A 15,531-nucleotide genomic window follows, 5' to 3' on the forward strand; every position below is an offset into this window, starting at 1 on the left:
CGTTATAGTGCATTGTAGATTTTTAGTGAACCTCACATGGGTGCCTAGATGCTTCAATCCCCACTTGTGTCGGTATGTCTGTAAACCTGTGTCCATTCTAGTTATCGGGCAATACTGAAGAAAAAAACTACTTATGATATAATGATTTGTATGTGTAGTACGAATAATGACTAGAACATTAGTAGCAAATAAGAGTCTCATATTTTTATTTTCAGTTATATAGCTTTTTTTTATAACAATGCATCAATCTGTCACAGTTGCAGTTTTAAAACCACACTCTGTGTTTTAAACTATAAAACAAAGCAGAAATAACGACCCTCTGAACTTTCCTGCAGTAAAACCTTATCTCAAGTTGTCTCTCACTGTTTCTTTGCTGTTTAAGTGCTTTAGAAAACAGGACTGTATCTGACCCAGTGGGTCGGAGAGCTCAGAGAAGCTCTTTTGCATAGATAACAACTGAAGTTACAGTACTCTGCCTGTACTTCAACTGTATTTCTTAGTTGTACTACACAAACAGCTCATTATATCATACGTTTATTTTTGCTTCAGGTTTTAAAGAGCATCTGCAGTGAAAATAAAGTAATTAATACAATTTATTTATTTATTTTTACAATATTTATTTTTTAAATTATTTAGTTAGTGTTTGTCCATTGTAAAATCTTTCCTCACCCTGATTTAAATTTTGAAATTTAACACAGGTGGCAACATCTTTAGCTCTGTCAGGTGCAGCCCTGCAGAATGTTTGGTTACTGAGAGTTCTGAAACCAGTACAAAATATACCTGGTCTCCCAGAATGCTCTGGAGGGGAGAATTCCACATGACTAATCAGCCTAGGCTAAATTTCACTGGGAGGGGGTGGGGCTACACCCCAATATTCTAGAATATATAGTTATAGGAAGTGTTTCTGATGCTGAAACCAGGACAATTACCATACAAGTGGGTATCCAGAATAATTTACTGATATATCTCGTTACCGTTACTCTATAATGTGTAACTCCAGTCACAAAAATAGTATTGTACAGCTTTTAATAAGGCCAGGATAAGACAAAATCCAATAGCTTTCTATTACATCAAGAACTCTGGTGTACAGGTTATACCAGTTCTTGGCTCACTCTGTAGATTGCAAGCTTTCGAAACGTCGTTTCTTTAACAAGTTTGGTATCATGCCTAATGAAGAAACTTTGGTAGTTTTGAAAACATACTGTTTGTGTCTCCTGGGTTGGCCAACAAACCTTTACTCCAAAGTTTTTCCTTAAAGAGGAACTTCAGCCTAAACAGACATACTGTCATTAAGTTACATTAGTTATGTTCATTAAAATAGATAGGTAATATAATCTCTTACCCACCTTGTTTTAAAAGAACAGGCAAATGTTTGATTTCATGAGGGCAGCCATCTTTTTGGTTGAAAAAGGTAGCATGAGACACAGTTCCAACTGTCCTGTGTGCTGCTCACCCCTCCCAGTTGCTAGGCAATGTGAATAACAACATAGAAAATCCCATCATGCTTTACACAGCATCAGGGAAAAAAAGCCCAGGCAATTTTCTTTGATGGGTGGAGCTTAGCTAAAAATGCAGCTAAAAATGATGCTTTGGTAAGAAAAACAAAGTTCTGATGCTGTGAACCTGTTAAAGAAACACCAAGCCTTTTCAGTTCTGCTGAGTAGATTTTTAGTCCGGAGGTTCACTTTAAACTGATAACTAAAGTACTGGTTCTCCAATTATTATGTACAATTGATTTAATTAGATCCAGCAACTGTTTTGTAAAAAGTGTTGTGTTATGTTACCAAAATGTTAAAGTATCTTAGAATAGTTTCAAAATAAAAGTCCTTTCTCAAGTGTCAGCAAAGAACAATATAATAGAGTATACACTGTCCATTGCAGTCAAAGTACCCATTCATCTAAAAAAAAAAATTTCATTTCAAGGTGCCTCCTATTTAGTAGCCATGAAATGTTGAAATTTGCATATCATAATTATCCTTTGACTTTCAGGGCACGTTTCCACTTGTGCGTTGCGGATTCGTCGCGGAATCCGCATTAACGAAATCGTATGTGGATGCGAATTCGCATGCGGTTGTATGAGAATTTTCATGCGAATTCGCATCTGATTTCGCATGGATTACTATGTATGCGAATTTAACCATGTCAGTGCCTGTGTGCTGTTCTATTGGTTCCATGTGAAATCGGATGCGAATTCGCATGAAAATTCGCATACCAAAACCACATGCGAATTTCCTATTAAATACATGTATGCGAGTCGCATAGCGGTATGCGAATTCTGATGGCTCTGCCATGCAGATTTTTTTCTGCACAGAAAAACGCAAACAAATCCTGACAAGTTCAACAACAAATTCGCGCTAGTGGAAACGGGCCCTCAGTGTTATGTACTTTCATTTAGGGATTTTCGTCTTTGTCCATTTATTATGACACTGTTTCATGTTTTTTTGAATATTATTTTACAGTCGTGGTTGGGGCCTATGCTTGGATGATATGCCCAGCAAGGAACTACTTGACTTCCCCTCCGTTCCCCCGGGGGTTCTGTATGATGTAGGACACCAGTGCCGCCTGCAGTATGGATCAGCTTCCACCTTCTGCCAGGACATTGATGTGAGTGTCTAATCAGTCCTTCAGACACAGTGATACATTTTCACATCTGCAGGACAGCAAAGGAAGATATATGTATTACTTTGCTATTACTGTATCAGGCAGTGGAAATGGCGTAGAGCCTAATACTTACTAATGTAATAAAGATGTCTAATAATACTAGCAAAGGTTTATATGAGTTCTAGTATCGCCATGATATGTGCATTGCTTAGAATCATAAATGCTTTGCAGTAGTTTCTTACTGTATATAATCAGCTATTTATGTTTGAAAGGTGATAAACTCAAATAGTTTCAAAAACGATTAGGTCTTTCCAAAGCTATTTAGACACACTAGATTATTGTCAGCCAGTCATTAGGTGGAAAGAACTTTGTGTACAGGTAATTTGTAAATCTCGTGCAAGTGCAGGTATCCCTGAACGTCTGTGGGATAAACTCATGGCAGCAGTGCCCTGGGTGTTCCTGAGGACTCTTTTCCACTGAGAATCGCAATGCAATCACGCGTTTGTATCTTTAACATTCAGCAAATCAGAATCGTACAAAGATGCTTTTGCGTTTCCATAAAATCACAACACAGCATGGAAATGGCCATTTGCGGGTTTTATTTTAAAATGGGTGCAGATGCGATTCGCAAATTACATGTGTTTAGTGTCTCTGATTGGATTGCGTTCAGTGGAAAAGGTCACTGATAAAGCACAGTATCTGAGGTAGTCTGCCTAAAGGTGGCCACTAACGGTCCAATTTCTAGTGAAAAATCGTTTGAGCGAACCGAAATTCTGATTGGATTGGTTGTAAATTGTTGATGTTGATGGGCACAATCGATTACAAACGATTATAAAAATAGTCGTCTGATTGGATTTCCGTCAAATGAAAATTTCTGATTTTCTTGTTGATTGTGATAGATAGGAAGCAAAGATTGGTTCGTTGATGAAGTAGTGAACGATTTCTCTTCTGATTAAATTTTTTTTGATTGCTCAAATGATTTTTCACAAGAAATTGGATCGTTAGTGGCCACCTTAATGCATAGGCTTGATCCATTCTCCAGCTTTTAAAATATTGCTATCTCCTCTTGTTAAATTACAGAACGTATGTAACTCGCTGTGGTGCTCGGTTGGAAGCACTTGCCATTCAAAGCTCGATGCTGCTGTAGATGGAACCACCTGTGGTGAAAACAAGGTATGTCCTGCAGAACAATGCACACAATATAAAATAGAGGGCTTAGTAATGTGTACACACCTGTGAAAGTACCATTAGCAGCTACAGTACTTTTCAAAGACATAAGGGATAGAGGTCACTCACCAGTATAAACAGTACAAACCTGAGAGAAAGAGAGGGAAATGGCCATACATCTCATAGATAAAAGCCAAAGTTTTGTCTTTATAAGAATACGAATTATTTGAATTGCACCATAGTCTCCTGTACTTGCAGATATAAGAAGAGTTTATTTTATAATACTGCTGTGGCTTTTACAAATTGTAGCAAACAAATAAAAATGGGTTCTCAATTCATAGCCATCTTTTTTTATTATTTAGAGCAAAAGATTTCTATTTCAAATTCCTGTTCTTGTGATCATGACAACAGCACTCCTTGTGACCATGGCAACAGTATTCCTCATGACCATGACAACAGTATTCCATGTGACCATGACAACAGTATTTGGTTTACAAACAGGACTGTCTGGTATGCTTAGCACCCATGACTTTATAATTATCTCACTGTTTTATTCAGAAGTCTACACAAAGCTGGATATCCATTGCAGGCATCCTCAGCACTATTTACACTGCCAGTTTCATCTTTGCTTAACATATTTAAATATTTTAGAACTCCTCAACTCCAGGGAAACTGAGTATTAGGGAATTTAAATAAAACAAAACAATAACAGTTGTATATACATTTTAGTTATTTGAAATCAATCACCAAAATTCATATACTGTAGTAGTTATCATCCCATGCTCAGTACCAGGATTAGGATCTCCACGAACAAAGCTTCCAGTGAATAGAAGACTCAGAAAAAGAAATGTTTATACTTTGGTTAGGGTTTGGTGTTGGTAAGCTAATATTCCAGTTTAGTGGATGGTAACATGGTGTGCTTGCTTTGCAGTGGTGTTTTGGTGGTGACTGTGTGCCTGTTGGCCATCGTCCTTCTGCAGTGGATGGGTCGTGGGGCTCTTGGAGTTCCTGGTCGGCGTGTACTCGTAGCTGCGGAGCCGGGATTCAGAGTGCAGAACGCCATTGCAGCAATCCCATGTATGTATATGCATTTCATATCAATACTATAATTACCTGAAAGTGTCCAGCCATAAATTGTAATGCTGAATACTCACCTAACAACGTGGGAAGACTGATCACAGCAACGTCCCCCGACGACGGGCATTCCCTGATCCATCTTCCTGCTCGTGGGTACACGCGATGTCATGTGGCAGCACACAACGGGCAAGAACGAGAGTTCAAATAATCACAGTACTTTGCACGGGAGTCGTCGTAGATCTTAAAGCTCCGATCCACCGTGATGGACGTTATGGCCGCATGTCGACAAACGTCATACATATAATTGTGCATCTGTACCCACGTTGCGAGAATGTGAAAACAATCGCTCCTCGCTCAAAAAAATCGCTGGTCATCAGAAAAATCACGTAGGTATGGGCCTTTAGGGTATGTGTATCCACAACTGCAGCGTAATCTATGAGAGGACAATGATGAGCTTTTATGACTCGGTGGATTTTTTATGGTTTTCTGAGTCCTCAGTAGACTTTTATGCAACCAGCTTGGTCACACTTGACACCAGTCAGCACATTTGGGCCTAAAGCTAAGGCTTGCTATGCTGCATTAGCTTCCTTCACTAAAACTGGAAAACACTGATATGTCAACCCCCTTCCATTCCCCCACCCTGGCCCAGATGATGGTTACAAAATTTGCCTTGTAAAAGCAAAGAATCTTTAAAAAATCCAGTCCACATTTACTAAATAAGATGTAGTTTATATTTTTCTTACTGTTCTGTAACCTTATATGTCCTGCCTTGGATTCAAGACAGAGGTAGGCGAGCCATTGCCACCGGTAAGAGATACAGTATGTCCTACTAATACAGCTGTCTCTGCTGCAGTGACAAAATCTCCCACCATCTCTCTAGATGCTGTGATGTGTTACAGCAACATATAGACACAGGGCCAATTCTAATAACAATGGGGCCCCAGGGCAAAATTAACCCAGGGGTCCTCAAGAGACACCCCTTTGTTGCAGTCAAATTCTTCTCCTGGGCCCCTGAGCCGACTGCTGCCAGACCCCCCCCTCCCATCACCTCCCAACTTGGCACCATCAAAGGTGAGACACTTATGCCAAAGACTCTGCAGAGGGAGACACCGTGAGGGCCCCTAAAGGCTCTGGGGCCCTGGGGTGATTGTTCCCTTTGCCTATTTGGTAGTGACGACCCTGTATAGACAACATGTTTGTATAATCTGTGCTGCGATTCTAACAGAATTCATTAAGTGACTGAACACTGGTAGTGCTTTGAGAAGTGACATTGCTGAGTGTTCCTCTCACCTAATGCAAGTCTATTGGTAGCTATATGTCACATCCTGTAGGGACAAGTCATAAAAATGTATTAGTAGGTATGCAATATTAGGAAACAGTATAAGGGAAAATACTGTAGTAACAGTAGATTGCTGCTTTGTTTAGCCTTCTCTTGAGAAATTACACATATTTGTGATCAACTTCAAGAGCCGAAACCATAAAAAGTCAAGAAACAAAACAGTAAATATTAAGCGCTGGCGTCTTGCTTCTGTTCCAGTCTTAATAATGTAACAGTAATGAATAACCCCAGAGAGAAAGACCACATTGTAATGACTGCTGGGAAAAATGATGTCAGTTCTAGAGCTCCCCAGACATGTATCAACTACATGGGGTGGCTAGCCTAATTGCATCTACTGGGAAACAGACCACACTTTTGTATTGTAGTCTTGGATGGTGTAGGTCTGTAGGACATTAGAATAGGACGCTGTTGACTCTGCATGTTGCTTCTCCATGATAAGCTGATGCCAACTATGCTTGCACATTGCTTCCTTCTAAATAGCAGAAAAGCCAGTACAAACTGAAATCTTCTAAACGTTCGTTTTCAGGAGATAATAGATTTTGGTTTGATTCAATGTCGTTATCAGGGCCGAATCTACCATGAAGCGACCTAAATGACCTGATTCAGGGAGGTAGACTGTAGGGGGCAGCAGGTCCGCAGAGACTGATGATAAGGGCTGTCTGCTTTCTGCACCGTTGTTCTAATGACTACATGTGCATAGCCACAGATGAGTAATTATACAAACGTTAAATTTGTAGACTGGCCCTCCTCAGCCCTTCCCCTCCCCCCCCCCCCCCCCCCCCCGCTCCAGATATTGATATTCTACCTGTTCTACCGCTGTTGTTGTAAGATTTCAGTACAAAGTTATTCAGAGCCTCAATCTCACACCACTACAGCTCATAGAACTGACATTTCTGATCCTATAGCTTGAAAATGCCATAGCATCAATACATGTTCATTAGATTTGATGTTTGTATTCAATCTGTGTAATCTTTTAACACATTGAGCGTTGTATGAGTACCTTTAGATATCATGTCTCCTGTGACCGGTGAAGTCACTTCCTGTAGGGGAGTAATGCCATACTATTCAATCACAGTGTACAAAGCTTCCCTGCAGGCTCAGCACCTGTGTGTACTCACTGCCTTCCAAGTATCTGGTGCTCACAGGGTGGAGGGACTCAGACATTGGAAAGGACTGTGAAGTATTCCCCCTATACCACGCCCCACACACACCTTCCCTGGCTCCATGCCTATTGCTATGCCCTTGTGTCCAATACAGAATGGAAAAATGCAAGTACCTATAGTGGTATTGGCATAATTTACATTACTTATAACAAACGTACTGAATGACTATTTTCTATGTGAAGACTAGTCAGCTTGTGGAACAACCTCTCCTCCCTTTAGCTTCAGCCTCCAGTGTGTGTGCCAAGCACAGGCTGTGTCCAGACATATGTAACAGTTATGTGTAACTAGCCTCTTCTGCCAAGCACACTCCTTTCAGCTGTGCTCTATTACTTTTATCTTGGAATGTTATCAAATGAGAATATGAAACTCTTTCAGTAGCTGTAGTTTTGCCAGAATATCAGTCAGAAGTACAGTCCACTCAAAACTGAGATGTCTCCAGTCCCTGGGGGAGATCAGGGGTCTGTGCTTCAGTTCCCAAGTCTGCTGCAGTGATGAGCAGAGGGCAGCAATTCTTTGCAAACAGTTTTTCAGTACTCTAGTGGAATCCTCGAGAGATTAATAGATAAATAGCATAGAAAACAATCAGAAATACATTCTACAGTATTTCTATGTAGTAATAGGGGATGCAGAGGATGCAACTGCACCGGGGCACCTGGACCAGAGGGGCCCACTAAGAGGGGCCTCCTTCATCCATCTTTATAGATTTTCATTGCTGCTATGCTGATAATGATCACCTCTGTATCTGCTTTGAATAATGGTAATCATTAAGGGCCCTTTTCCACTACAGATCCAAAGATCAGATTGGGACGGTTTTGCCGATTGCAACAGCACCGCGATTATCATGTAATGAATGACAATTTCCAGCCTGCACAATTTTAGTGCGTTTGCGCTCGTACCCTACAAATTGCAGCGCAATCGCAGCCACATTGCAGTAGTACAAATAGAAGGATATGCGATTGCAGTGTGAATTTGTCCTGGAGTCCATATCTATAGAGTGCTTGATGGCCCCATGTCAGACTCGCACTGGGGCCCCAAGCTCCTTAGTTACCCCCACTGATTTATAGCAGTTTCTCTTTATGTATTGCTGTGTTGATTGAACAGGCATGAATAATGTGGCTGATGCAAGTTATTGTGTTGTGTAAAGAAAAAAACTTATAAAAAAAAAAAAACAGAGAAGATTGGTCTGTCTGTCTGATCTTAAGGGCTTTGACCCACTAGAGCACAGGTGTCAAACTCCAGTCCTCAAGGGCAGAGGTGGTCCTCACACATTTTGAGACTTAAGGCGCGTACACACGCCATACTCTAGCAAACGACGGCTCCGTCAGACCCTCCCACTGGGCGGACGTTCTGCCAACAGTAGCACGTGTGTACGCGCTGTCGGCAGGCTGATAAGACTGTTTCTGACAGATCCACTCAGCATTCTTTTGTGAACTATAATCCTGGCTTTTAACTTAGCTGTAGGAATAACAGTGGTGCCTGGATGAGTGAATCTGTGAATGCAATTGTTTGAACATTTGCATGCGAGTGTGCAAAGGGTTAATTGTTTTTTGCTGTTTTTCTGGCCACACCCCCTTTAGCACCTCCCTTTCCTTAATAACTTATTTAAATGTACCAATTAGAAGTGATGTGCCAGTTCTTTTCTAGATCAGTGGGACAGCCAGGCAACTGGCATTGTTTAAAAGGAAATAAATATGGCAGCCTACATATACTTCTCGCTTCAGGTTCCCACTTGGGGACACGGAGCCAGCAACCGTAGCCAATCCTGGATGCTGCAGGTAGCGTCCAGGATAGGAAGAGCCGATGCGATCTACCACGGCTTTTACATAAACGATGGGAAATGCTGCTATTATTTTGGAGACAATCACTTTTATTCATATGAATGGAACCACCAGTCTCCTTTGTCATCTGTCGGAAACAATGCGTTTACCGCCCCCAGGCGTCCGTCTGAACCGGCCCTAAAAAAAAAAGAAAATTGCATCAGGTCCGATTTTGTGATTTGTTGTGCCCTGATATCTAATAATCCTTTAAACTACCAGAGTAGGAACAATATCCTTTAAAAGATATACTGTATTATAGCAAATCATGCACACAGATCAATAGCTTAACCACATGTGGTATAGAAGCATTTATCTTTTTCTGCAACTCAGACTGGAAGCCCTTTGAAAGGAAGCCTGTTATTTGCATTGTTCTCTGTTTAACTTCATTCATGAGGGTGTTTTTCACATAAAGGAAAACAATCTATCACTTGGAAAGCGTTCTAGGAGACTTCAGTGGGATTCTGACATAGCAAATATTTGCAGAGTTGCCAGAGGAATCGTTTTGGCGCTCCTAGATCAAGAGGGAAAACAATAAGTGCTAGGATAAAAATTTCACAGACAGTAATAATTATTCAAGCATGGGACAGCCAGAGGTGAGGGAGCATTCATGTTCTGTCATGCTTAAATAGTATACTGTATATCTAAACAATATGGCTGTTCCTGCGGGCAGGCGAGAGGCATACAAGCATGTAGTAAGAATTGAATGACACATTAGATAATACAAATCAAAGCTGATCAAAATGTACTCCAAGTCAAAACTGAATGCCCTAATGTATACTATGTCATGCTACAGCATAAATACAGTAGTGTGTAATAATATATCTCTAGATATACAGGAATGGGATGTTAGAGGCGACATGATGATATAAACGTGTATGTACAGCGCAAAACGTATTAATATCCAGACATGGAAGTGGCAGCTTCTGTCTTGTCTGTACCTTGCCGGGAATATAGTAAACATTATACAAAATTTTCCAACACACGCTCAGATAGCTCTAGTTTTATTCAAAAACCACACTGTATCACATTAAACTTCACAAAGAATTATAATCCCCAAAGATTCCACTCATTCATCCACACTCCACATACACACCCGTTTTGAAGGGCCCTTCAGTGTCTCACAAAAACATTTTGCTTAAAATATAAAAAATATAAAATATATATTAAAAAATGATAAAAAGCAATGAATTAACAAAAGGATTAGCGATATTCTCATATAGTAATACTATTACTTTATCTCTGCAATAGTATTATAGTCCACCTTCTCCACCATCAAAAGTAACGACTCGCGTGTCCTTGTATCCACCAGAGAGGATCTTTGTCCCAAATAGAACCAAACTCCTCGCTGCCCCGTTCACTTACACCACACTGTACTCCGTGTGTGGTATCACGGCAATGCTCCGAGCGCTTCCACCCGCCGGCTCCTTCGTGCTGCGTCACTTCCGCCCGGCAGACACAGCAGATCGTTCACTCTACTTCTGCCAGTCTGGATATTAATACGTTTTGCGCTGTACATACACGTTTATATCATCATGTAGCCTCTAACATCCCATTCCTGTATATCTAGAGATATATTATTACACACTATTGTATTTATGCTGTAGCATGACATAGTATACATTAGGGTATTCAGTTTTGACTTGGAGTACATTTTGATCAGCTTTGATTTGTATTATCTAATGTGTCATTCAATTCTTACTACATGCTTGTATGCCTCTCGCCTGCCCGCAGGAACAGCCATATTGTTTAGATAAACAGTATACTATTTAAGCATGACAGAACATGAATGCTCCCTCACCTCTGGCTGTCCCATGCTTGAATAATTATTACTGTCTGTGAAATTTTATACTGACCATCATAATAAGAGCTTAACAGCAAGGCATGGTGGGCGAGAATGGCAGGCTGATAGCAGAATTCTATCTGATAGCAGTATTCTAACATATAAATGCAATTATTGTTAACAAGCATACAAAACAAGTCCCACCTTGCCAAACCTCTTTTCTGCAGATAATGAATATTTATTAAGCGCTGTTCGCATTATTCTTATCTCATGAGGAGTGACTGAAGGAGATGAATGTGATCAGTTCAAACACTTAGGGTGGTCGGATTCACACTGTGTGTGTATCGTACGCATTATAATGAGTTTGTACCGCAATGGACACTGTGCTTATTATAACATGTATTACATCTCAGGAGCCTGTAGGCACAGAAGCTCTGGCACCCTAAACTTCACCCCCGTGGCATCCAGCTTGCCCATCCAGGTCTCTATGCTACTTGCCAGGGGCGTTACTACAGGGGAGCATTTCCTGTGACTGCAGGGGGGCCCGGAGGTGTGTGGGGGGCCCCAACTACTAAGCCACCCTCCCTCCGGTACTCCAGATCAAGTATTTTTGTAGCTACATGTCATAGATGTGAAGATCTCAATGGCCACATTTGTTTTATAAGCCTTATAAGATGGGCCCCAGGTTGTGAAAGTCACCAAGGGGAGGCAAGAGAAAGGGTGTGAACATTAAGGAGGCTGCATCAAAGTTTTGCTGGGAGGCCGCATGATTTGTAGTTAAGCTACTGCTAGGTGCAAGATGGGCTGGTCATTGCTGAAGAAGCATAGAGAGCGGGATGGAAAGTCTGAATTGTACTTCCAATTCAAGAATGGAGACAGCACACCAAAGGTTCAGCATACAACTGTATTGGAGCAGACAAAAGTGCAAGATACACACTACATGTTTCGGGCGTTGCCCTTCCTCAGGAGTCAATTGTACTTGTATTGTACTTCCACACTGACACGTTGTGTTGTAGTGGACACAGTTTTTGCCCATTGTAACGAAGTTCAATTCAAAGTCACACCTCATCAGTTGTGCTGCGATGCAGAATATGCAGTGCGTTGCTAGAATCTCACACGTTAATGAGTACAATATCAATCACTGAAGGTGCACATTGGTCAGTTGCTTCTTTGCCGGCATTACATCAGAAGCCACCACAAATATTGTTTTCGGTTGCACTATGTGTAAATTACAACGCAATGCAATAAAACACCCTAGTGTGAAACTAGCTTATGACAATAAAATAAATGAATATATACATAAAAAAATCTCTGGATGTCACAGAAGGACTTTGTGAAATGTCACTGGTTGTATATGTCATGTACTAAATAATCACCATTCTGACAAACAAACCAATGAGACCGTCATTGGTTTATTAGCTCAGTCAGATTGGTTGAATGATGGACTGAAGGCAGTGACGCCATTTTGAACAATTTATGAGGCTTTGCAGGTGTGAAAGGTGTCTCATATTATCTGAATTGCTGGACTGGATATTTCCAGCCCTGAAGCTGTTCAAGATAACAGGGAAAAAGCAGATGTTGGCAAAAAGCCGCCATCAGCTGCACTGCTTAATGCTAACAACAGATGCGTTCCTGCATCTCTTACTTTCCCAGACATAAACAGGTAACTCCTTTCTTTACTAACAGTGAGACTAAATAATTACATCAGAGGAATGTTGCCTGCAGATATTGGAAGGCAATCATCAGTTCTGGATATACTGGGTAGTGATCTCACGTCTGTGGTTACTTCATAAACAAGTAAGAGGTGGAAAGGCAATGGGACAGGTTATAAAACTTTCTTCAATCGCTATTGTGTCTCTTGTAAGAAGCCTGTGGCTGTAGTGTCTGAACCTCCCATCTTCATAGCATAAATAGCAATGCTTGGAGTACTGTGAGATATTTGAAAAGTACCCACACATGTGAAATAGCAGTAATTTGATCCAGGCATTTTCATCGGAACTGGGCATTGAACTCAGATCTGTGGGTGTCAGGCAGGCACAGTCCGCCAAGTGCTTCGTGAGGGAGGTGATCAGACAAGTTAGATCAGGAAAACCTGCCCGTTTGTTTTTATAATTCCTTACCTTAGCCAATGTCAGCATTGTCAGAACTCAGCCACTACTTTCTGCATTACAGTGACAGAGAGAATCCCACTTCCAGCCCAGTCAATAGGGAAGGTGTGAAGGGCGATCTAATTGTGGAAATTTGTCCTTTGGCTTATTAGAGAAGATGGGTGAAGATTTTAATGTACAAATCTCCCGTGCCTTTAACCTCCTGGGCGACAATCCTGAGCTGAGCTCGGGGTAAGCCGGCGCGGAGGATTTTTCAGCCCCTGGTGGGCCGATTTCCACACTATTTGCTTTGTTACACGCAGCTAGCACTTTGCTAGCTACGTGTACAAGCCGATCGCCGCCGCTCCGCGCCGATTAGCAGCTACCCGCCGCTTTGGCGCCCCCCCCCCCCGAGACCCCATGTGCCGCCTGGCCAATCCCCGCTAGGCTGCGCTAAGGGGTGGATCGGGACTCCCCCAGACGCCATGACGTGGATGTCGTCATCCCGATCGTCGCCATGGCGACGGGGGAAGCCAAACAGGAAATCCCGTTCTGAACGGGATTTCCTGTTTGCTCTGATCGCCGGAGGCGATCGGAGGGGGTGGAGGGTTGCCGCTTTACAGCGGTTATCATGTAGCTAGCGCTAGGCTAGCTACATGATTAAAGAATTTTTAAAGTGCTGCGCCGCCTCCCTGGCGATTTTATTGTATCGCCAGGGAGGTTAAAGAAAAAGTGGAAGGTAGCAAATCAAAGCCTATAGCCATTGATAAAATAGCAGGCATCTGATTAACACCACTAATGCCAGTTGACTAATGGCTAGTAGCTTTTATTTGCTAGCTGCCACTTTCATTTCCTAGATAAGGTAGATTTACATGTACAGCAAAATCTTTCCACATGCCCAGTTATATGTCTCATTAATGATTACAGCAAATTATGTTGCTAACTTTTTGATTCCATCCTTACTTCTCATCATTCTGTCTCTCAACGAGGCTCAAAATGAGTCTTATACTGGGCATACACGGCTCGATTTTGCCACTCGATTCTCCCGCTTGATCGATTCGCCGATCGATCCCGCAGTCAATTCTCTTATCTTCTGCTCATTTTTTAAAATCTTTTTCCATTCACTTCAACCCGGAATCGAGCGGAAACTATTGGGCGTGAGATTGGAGATGTTGGAAATTATCTAAATGGCTCAAAATGGCTCAAAATTGAGCTATGTATTCCCAGCATAAGTCTGAGTAAAATCTAATTAATCTCTCTATCTGTATGAATTTCATGGCTGTGAGAGAAGACTTGGGCACATGGAGGAAGCTCACACAAGCACTAAGCTGCCATAGTCCTAACTTGAAAATCATATTTTAAATCCCAATGTCCAATTAATGTCGAAATTAATGTGATTGCATCTTTCAAAACTGAGTGATGATGAGCAACAACGATGATGAGCAAAAGATGCCTTACAGGAGATCTAGTTAACATGTATAAATACATAAGAGGGCAATATAAAAACTTGGCGGATGAGCTTTTTTCCCCCTAGGCTTGTGCAAAGGACAAGAGGACATGATCTGCGCAAGGAGGAAAAAGTTTTAGCCATGTATTTAGGAAAAGGCTCTTTACGGTAAGAGTGATTAAAATGCGGACTGTATAGCCACAGGAAGTAGTTATGGCAAATTCTATATGTGTGTTTAACGGGGCAATTGCTGCTTTCCTTGCGTTGGAAGACATCTATGGTTATAATTACCAGGTAATTCCGGTGATGTTGATCCAGGGACTTTATCTGATTTCTATTTGGAGTCAGGAATGATTTTTTTCCCTTTTGGGGCTAATTGGACATGCCTTGTAAGGGTTTTTCGCCTTCTTCTGGATCAACAGGGATATGTGAGGGTGTAGGCTGGGGTTGTATCTTATTTACTGGTTGAACTTCACTTTTTTCAACCCAAATAACCATGTAACTATGTAACATTTTGCCAGTACCCTTTAGAAACACTAACTGATGTTTCCAGTGAAGAAAAGAAAGCAATCATTTGTATACATTTTTGATTAATATAGGAAAATCCCCAGTCTGTTGAGTGTATTGTTGTGGCTATGGCAGGTTGTGGGACTGGGAAGATCTCACTGTCAGAGTCCCTGGTGGTATTGGGATATTTATGTTGCTGACATCTCTCCACATCTGAAATGTGGGTTGTTCAGGGGCTAACCCTTTAAATCAATGTAGTCTGACTGTTTAACTTATTAGTGGCTTAACCTGTCTGTGGTAGTTCTTTAAATTCTTTTCACATGTTTTTCCACACTTATTACTTTGGTTGCTTTTTCAGTAAAATAATATTTTCTTTCACGTCTTTTCTTTCATCTTACCATTTTCAGTCATACTTTTCTTGTAGTAAAGCAACTGCTAAGTATAATAGTCCCTTTTTGCATTTAATTGAAATGTAAAGGATGAATAGATTCAGTTACTCCCATCTTGGTCTTACTTTCTTTAAGTTATGTAGGAATATTTAATGAT

General features: G+C 41.2%; 1 protein-coding gene and 1 long non-coding RNA gene across 2 annotated transcripts in view; one reads left to right on the plus strand and one right to left on the minus strand.

Moving 5' to 3' along the window:
• ADAMTS7 (ADAM metallopeptidase with thrombospondin type 1 motif 7) overlaps window positions 1–15,531 on the plus strand; it is a 160,947-nt gene that overhangs the window by 73,766 nt on the left and 71,650 nt on the right. Inside the window, exons 9-11 of the mRNA XM_068275075.1 lie at window positions 2,460–2,604; window positions 3,682–3,774; window positions 4,700–4,845. Of these exons, the coding sequence (XP_068131176.1) occupies window positions 2,460–2,604; window positions 3,682–3,774; window positions 4,700–4,845 (384 nt within the window). The remainder of the gene's footprint in view (window positions 1–2,459; window positions 2,605–3,681; window positions 3,775–4,699; window positions 4,846–15,531) is intronic.
• LOC137563077 (uncharacterized) overlaps window positions 9,194–15,531 on the minus strand; it is a 38,624-nt gene continuing 32,286 nt past the window's right edge. Inside the window, exon 3 of the long non-coding RNA XR_011030240.1 lies at window positions 9,194–9,302. This is a non-coding gene — a long non-coding RNA (uncharacterized lncRNA). The remainder of the gene's footprint in view (window positions 9,303–15,531) is intronic.

This window comes from Hyperolius riggenbachi, chromosome 3 (genome assembly GCF_040937935.1).
Source record: "Hyperolius riggenbachi isolate aHypRig1 chromosome 3, aHypRig1.pri, whole genome shotgun sequence".
NCBI lineage: Eukaryota > Metazoa > Chordata > Amphibia > Anura > Hyperoliidae > Hyperolius > Hyperolius riggenbachi.